We start from the raw sequence: 8057 nt of genomic DNA on the forward strand, positions 1-8057 counted from the left end.
GGTCTCTTATTCTGTGCCCCTATTTGAAATCTTCAAGAGTGAAAAGCAGGGCCTATGATGAAAGGGAAAAAGATTTCTATTTGGACTGCCCAGCACACTGGGAGCACTGAAAACAGCTGCTCAGAGGTTGTACTAGTACAAAAATAAGCAGGCTCGTGACTTACAATATCAAGGGTGAATAATGTTTAACTCTGAGAGAGGATGAAGAGTTTTCATGCCACATGGTTTCAAATTTTCATACAGTATACTTCTAGGGAAATTCAGTGGCCTTACATATACCTAACAAGTACCATGGGACACTTTTGGTATGCAAAATGGTTTTCACCGGACTCAGACAGCAAAGAGAACGAGAGGTAGTGAGCACCTTTGAGATCTTCCACTTGAAGAATAGGCAGTCCTTGACTTATGACCACCATTGGGTCCAAAATTTCTGTTAGTAAGTGAGACCGTTGTTAAGTGAATTTGACCCATTTTGCGACCTTTCTTGCTACAGCTGTTAAGTGAATCACTGCGGTTGTTAAATTAGTAACATGGTTGTTAAGGGAATTTGGCTTCCCCATTGTCTTTATTTGTCAGAAGGTCACAAAAGGGGATCACATGACCCCAGGATACTGCAACCGTCATAAATATGACTTAGTTTCTAAGCATTTGATCATGTAACCATGGCAATGCTGCAACAGTCGTAAGGGTAAAAAATGGTCATAAGTCACTTTTTTTTTACTGCCATTGAAACTTCAAACTGTCACTAAATGAACTGTTGTAAGTGGAGGTCTACCCGTATTGAATCCTTTCCACTGATAGATTGTGTTCATAGAACATACTAAAACTGTTTACTGAATTAATTCATCTTCTTAGCTCACCAAAAATGATAGATGAGTTGGAGTCACAAAAGCTCAGCCAGAAGTAACCTTAACCAAATGCTGTAAAAATGGAGCCTCTCTAGATTTTTAACCATCCTGCCTAAATATATTAGGTTATTCCACATTGCCCCTGCTTCACAATATTGGAATCACCTCAGTTGGGAGGGATTTCCTTGCAGGTAGTCATTGGAGCCATTTAGGAAGGCAGAGGCCTTCTCACATTTTAGGCAGGTGAGGCTCGGGACTGCTATATGTCTTCCAGAAGAGCTAAACTCTTCCTTGAGCCGTCCACTTTCTTTAAACTTGGTAGATTGTATATATGTACAGAGAGGAGGAAACACTGGGAGTTTTCAACTAACTTTACCAAGATACATTGACACTTATCTACAATCTTTGGGCAAGAAAGAAATAACTTTGGGACAACAGATAATCACAAACAAAGCATATGCTATACTGTATTTATTAATACCTGTATACTGTATTTATTAATACTAATACCTATGTATTAATTATGTCTAACTATCAAATAGTTTTACTGTGTGTTCCTTGTGTCAATTCACTTGCATTTTACACAATCTTTATACACATACAGCCCAATCCCATCATGGGATTGACTGACCAGCCAATCATAGACCAACCTTCACCAAGCTTGCATTCAATGATGGGATTCAAAAAATTTTACTACTGGTTCTGTGGGCATGGCTTGGTGGGCATGGCAGCAGAAGGATACTGTAAAATCTCCATTCCCTCCCGATCAGTTGGGACTCAGGAGGCAGAGAATAGATGGGGGTGGGGCCAGTCAGAGGTGGTATTTACCAGTTCTCTGAATTACTCAAAATTTCCACTATTGGTTCTCCAGAACTGGTCAAAACCTGCTGAAACCTCTGCTTGCATTCCCTATAAAGGTTGGACTAAGTTTCCACCAGGGAATTAAAGATCCAGTGCATCTGGAGAGGGCTAGGTTGGAAAGGCTTCCCTGACATCTGTTTCCTGCTGGATTTAAGGTGTTCGGCCTCCCCAATTCTATTACCTCATAATCCACAGATTTATTCAGGATGAGTTGTGAGTCCTTTATTTCAAACCATTCAGAGGGAGAACTTGCTTCTGTGGAAGGTTTAATTGTGACTATAATGCCAGGATCAACAAGAATGTTAGTCACCACCAATCCTGGATTATTATTCTCCATTATCTCCACAAAGGTGTTGCCTACCGAACATTCTGATAAAACAGAAGAAAATGGATTATATCAGCAGAAGCATTAATTTAATAAACAGAGTCATAAGAATTCATACTTTGAGTATAGTTTCTATTTTATTAGGGCTATTAGATGCAGATGGCAGCAAAAATAATGTTATATCTAGTGGATTTTAGAGCCTTGCTCTGAAAGTCCTAATTTTGTTCCAGCACCAGTATATCATTAGTGATGAGTTTATGCCAAATCTCACTGCAATGGAAAAGTTGGTAAGATACTTGTCTAATAATTATTTCATCCAACATGATATCTAAGTACATGCATGTCAAAGCCTATGTAGTGTCAGAGAACAATTAGCTTGTCAACTTCCTTCTGAAATCATCTACTAGCTTGCAGCGTGGACAATCTAAATCTAAGAAAATAACCAGTGTGGACATTCTTTCATCTTTTTCATGTAATTGTTTTAAATTAATTGTTTATATAACTCATTAAGTAAGCATGAAGCATAGCCACCTTTGAAATTGAAGTGTTGTTTTAAAATGTTCGTGTAGACTTTTGAAAACTTTTATTAAAGTTTAAACTATTAATCTATTCAGTTAACATGTCTGGTAAAATATTTACAATATATTATATACATATATGTATGTATGTATGTGTATGTATGTATGTATGTATATATGTGTGTGTGTGTGTGTGTGTGTGTGTGTGTATGTGTGTGTAGGTCTTTCGTTATTCGGGTTTTCTCCCACATAAAATTAGAAGTGTCTTGGCAACGTTTCGATGAAGTCTCATTCGTCATCTTCAGCTTCGTGCTTCTGGGAGCAATGTGTGATCGCAGCTGTTTCTTCCTTTTAACTGCTAGTGGGGGTTTGAACTAATTGGGTGGGAGCTTGGCTGTGCTCTGATTGGATGGGGTTTTTTTTGTGCTCTGATTGGATGAGTGTGTGTCCTGTTTGGGTGGGGGCTTGGTTGTGCTCAGATTAGTCTGAGTTGCAGGGGGATTTGAGCTGGTGAGCTGAATTGCTGTTGTTTGGCTTTGTGTTCGTGGTCATGGTCATGCTACATCTTCATGTGGATGTCAGTCTGCTGCATGTATGGATTGGAGGGGTTTGAAATGGCTAATGTTGCCATGCCCCAACCCATGGGTGCTCACCCTTCTCACCTGTCATTGCCAACCTCTACATGGAACACTTTGAAACCCAAGCACTAGAAAAATCTGATCACAAACCCAAACTCTGGCTCAGATACGTAGACGACACCTTCATAATCTGGCCACACGGGAAAGAAAAACTTGACAACTTCCTCATACACCTCAATAGCCTACACCTCAAAATACAGTTCACCATGGAAACAGAAGCTAACAACCAACTTCCCTTCCTGGATGTCTTAGTCTACAGGAAACCCAATGGACACACCACCTACCAGAAGAAAACGCACACAAACCACTATCTGCATGCACTCTCACACCACCACCCAGCACAGATCAACTCTGTAGCCAAGACACTCATCTCCAGAACAAAATGCTTAGCTGACGAACAACACCTAAAAACCGAACTACACATTTTCACCAACATACTAACAGCCAATGGGTTCCAAAGAAATAAGATTACCAACCTAATCCAAAAAGAAACCCCCACTAAAATCCAAGACAGAGAACAAGAAAACGGCACAGCCCTCCTCCCATATATAAAAGGCACCACAGACAGAATCAGCAAGATCCTCCGCAAACACAACATCAAGACAGCATTCTGCACAAACCGAAAAATATCCACCATCCTAAGAAACCCCAAAGACAAAATTGAGTTAGAAAATCAAGGAGTATATGAAATCCCATGCACCGCCTGCCCCACCACATACATCAGAAAAACCAGCAGAAGAATAAGTGCACGCATTGAAGAACACAAGAACTCAGTCAAAAAAGAGGAACCAACTTCTTCCCTGGTCCAACATCTTAAAGCCACAGGACATGATATTGACTTTAAAAAGACCAGAACTATCGCCAAAACTGAACACTTTAACAACAGAATAATCAGAGAAGCCACACAGCATGAATAAATGAGATGCTACCTCCTGCCTACCAGCCATTTGGAAACCCGCCCTTATTGACAAATGAGTCCTAACACAAGGAATGACACCAGACCCATAATCACGAGGGCCACACAGGATGTCACCACCACACATCCACCCAGAAATCCACCACACATCAAACCCACACCGATGATGAAGCACAACCAAGGACCAGAAGCCAGACCACAGCCGCAACATTAGCCATTTCAAACCCCTCCAATCCATACATGCAGCAGACTGACACCCACCATGAAGATGTAGCATGACCATGACAACGAAGCCAAACAACAGCAATGCAGCTCACCAGCTCAAATCCCCTGCAACTCAGACTAATCTGAGCACAACCAAGCCCCCACCCAAACAGAACACACACCCAGCCACTCAGAGCACAAAAAAACCCCATCCAATCAGAACACAGCCAAGCTCCCACCCAATCAGTTGAAACCCCCACTAGCAGTTAAAAGGAAGAAACAACTGCAATCACACATTGCTCCTAGAAGCACGAAGCTGAAGCCTGAAGATGACGAATGAGACTTCATCGAAACGTCACCAAGACACTTCTAATTTTACGTGGGAGAAAATCCGAATAACCAAAGACCTACATACAAACACGCGCAAAAATCTCAGAACACACACACACACACACACACACACACACACATATAACCGAAGACCTACATACATACATACATACATACATACATACATACATACATACATACATACATACATACATATATATATATATATATATATATATATATATATATGTCTTTGGTTATTCGGGTTTTCTCCCGCGGAAAATTGGAAGTGTCTTGGCGACGTTTCGACAAAGTCTCATTCGTCATCTTCAGGAATCATCCAGATGCCTTAAGCTCTATGGTCTCCCCAAGATACACAAAGAAGGAACCCCACTCAGACCCATAGTCAGCTCCATAGGCTCATCTTTACAAAACCTAGCCAAATTTCTCACCAAACAACTACAGCCCAAATCAAGGAGTATATGAAATCCCATGCACCGCCTGCCCCACCACATACATCAGACAAACCAACAGAAGAATAAGTGCACGCATTGAAGAACACAAAAACTCAGTCAAAAAAGAGGAACCAACTTCTTCCCTGGTCCAACACCTTAAAGCCACAGGACATGATATTGACTTTAAAAAGACCAGAACTATCGCCAAAACTGAACACTTTAACAACAGAATAATCAGAGAAGCCATTGAGATAGAAAAACGCCCACACAGCATGAACAAACAAGATGCTACCTCCCGCCTACCAGCCATTTGGAAACCCGCCCTTATTGACAAAAGAGTCCCTAATACGAGGAATGACACCAGACCCACACTCACGAGGTCCATACAGGATGTCACCACCACACATCCACCTAGAAAGCAGACCCAAACCCACACTGATCATGAAGCACGACCAAGGACCAGAAGCCAGACCGCAGCTGCAACATTAGCCATTTCAAACCCCTCCAATCCATACATGCAGCAGACTGACACCCACTATGAAGATGTAGCACGACCACGAACACGAAGCCAAACAACAGCAATGCAGCTCACCAGCTCAAATCCCCCTGCAACTCAGACTAATCTGAACACAACCAAGCCCCCACCCAAACAGGACACACACCCATCCAACCAGAGCACAAAAAAACCTCCATCCAATCAGAGCACAGCCAAGCTCCCACCCAATCAGTTCAACCCCCCACTAGCAGTTAAAAGGAAGAAACAGCTGCGATCACACATTGCTCCCAGAAGCACGGTTGAAGCCTGAAGATGACGAATGAGACTTCGTCGAAACATCGCCAAGACACTTCCAATTTTACACGGGAGAAAACCGAACACTTTAACAACAGAATAATCAGAGAAGCCATCAAGATAGAAAAACGCCCACACAGCATGAACAAACAAGATGCTACCTCCCGCCTACCAGCCATTTGGAAACCTGCCCTTATTGACAAAAGAATCCCTAATACGAGGAATGACACCAGACCCACACTCACGAGGTCCATACAGGATGTCACCACTACACATCCACCTAGAAAGCAGACCCAAACCCACACTGATCATGAAGCACGACCAAGGACCAGAAGCCAGATCGCAGCTGCAACATTAGCTATTTCAAACCCCTCCAATCCATACATGCAGCAGACTGACACCCACTATGAAGATGTAGCACGACCACGACCACGAAGCCAAACAACAGCAATGCAGCTCACCGGCTCAAATCCCCCTGCAACTCAGACTAATCTGAACACAACCAAGCCCCCACCCAAACAGGACACACACCCATCCAATCAGAGCACAAAAAAACCTCCATCCAATCAGAGCACAGCCAAGCTCCCACCCAATCAGTTCAACCCCCCACTAGCAGTTAAAAGGAAGAAACAGCTGCGATCACACATTGCTCCCAGAAGCACGAAGCTGAAGCCTGAAGATGACGAATGAGACTTCGTCGAAACATCGCCAAGACACTTCCAATTTTACACGGGAGAAAACCCGAACAACCAAAGACCTACATACAAACACCCGTGAAAACCTCAGAAAACAAATATATATATATATAGGTCTTTGGTTATTCGGGTTTTTTGGTTATTCCAATTTTACGTGGGAAAAAACCCGAATAACCAAAGACCTACATACAAACACCCGCGAAAACCTCAGAAAACATATATCTATATCTCTATCTATCTCTATCTATCTATCATCTATCTATCTATCTATCTATCTATCTATCTATCTATCTATCTATCTATCTATCTATATATTTTCCTCCCTTGGCAAAGCACTGTCTTTATGCTATCTTTCAAGACAGTAAACTTTTGTGAATGTGATCAGCATTTCTTTTAAGTAAGTCCAGATGTGTGCACGTGTGAATATGTTTGTGCTTGTTATATATCACATCCAGATTTGCACATTAAGAGCCTCAATTATTTTGTGTGTGTGCTGGAATAACTTAATGTAAGCAACTCCCAATCACCACATTTAACCATTTGATCCTATAGAGAAAGTTTGCCCATCCCTAGCAACTTACCTGCATTCTGGGTTTCAACCTGTGTTACTGATAGCAAGAGGAAGAGCATACAAGAACAAAACGGCCTGAGGAAAGCCATCAAGCAGACGAGAGACAAATCCAAAATTTACAGCAAAACAGTCCATCTACTTTTCTTCATGTCTGTCACGATGCGTCTTCCTTTCACTATTCAAGGAGGAAATAATGTTGCAAATTACTGTGAACTGACACAGTAGTTTAACCTTTGCATCCCAGTTTATTGATTCACTTATTTATGACTTACTATTTACTGCCATCATTTGCTGAAAGCATTTGTCAGTTTGCCTTGCCTTGCAAGGCGGATTATTGCTGCCATCACCAGCCATCTGCTCAGTAGACAGTTCTTCCAAGTTCAATGATTACATAATCACAATCAGAATAGAGCTGGAAGGGACTTGGGGGGTCTTCTTGTCTAATCCCCTGCTCAACCAGGAGACCCTATACAATTTGAGACAGGTAGCTGTCCAGTCTTTTCTTAAAAACCTCCAGTGATGAAGCACCTACAACTTCTGAAGGCAAGCTGTTCCATTGTTTAATTGTCCTCACTGTCAGGAAGTTTCTCCTTAACTCCAGGTTGTTTCTCTCCTTGATTGGTTTCCATCCATAGTTTCTTGTCTTGTCTTCTGGTGCTTTGGAAAATGAGTTGAACCTCACTTCTTTGTGGCAGGCCCTCTAATACTGGAACACTACTATCATGCCACCCCTACTCCTTATTTTCTCTAGACTGGCCATTCCCAAAACCATTCTTCATAAGTTTTTGTCTCTGGGCTCTTAATCATGTTAGTTGCTCTTCTTTGCACTTTTTCCAAAGTCTCAACCCTGAACTTACAAGTTTAGGGTTTCTACCTTCAGCCTCTTCTGGGGCTAACAGATCTGGA

The 8057-nt window shown here is 41.9% G+C and overlaps 1 protein-coding gene across 1 annotated transcript in view; it reads right to left on the reverse strand.

The window, feature by feature from the left end:
• CDHR5 (cadherin related family member 5) overlaps window positions 1-7240 on the reverse strand; it is a 46590-nt gene extending 39350 nt beyond the window's left edge. The window contains exons 1-2 of the mRNA XM_058159923.1: window positions 7162-7240; window positions 1891-2078 (exon numbers count right to left, since the gene is read on the reverse strand). Coding sequence (XP_058015906.1) covers window positions 1891-2078; window positions 7162-7240 — 267 coding nt within the window. The remainder of the gene's footprint in view (window positions 1-1890; window positions 2079-7161) is intronic.
• Window positions 7241-8057: the final 817 nt, after the last annotated feature.

The sequence above is a fragment of the Ahaetulla prasina genome, chromosome 1 (assembly GCF_028640845.1).
Source record: "Ahaetulla prasina isolate Xishuangbanna chromosome 1, ASM2864084v1, whole genome shotgun sequence".
Taxonomy (NCBI): domain Eukaryota; kingdom Metazoa; phylum Chordata; class Lepidosauria; order Squamata; family Colubridae; genus Ahaetulla; species Ahaetulla prasina.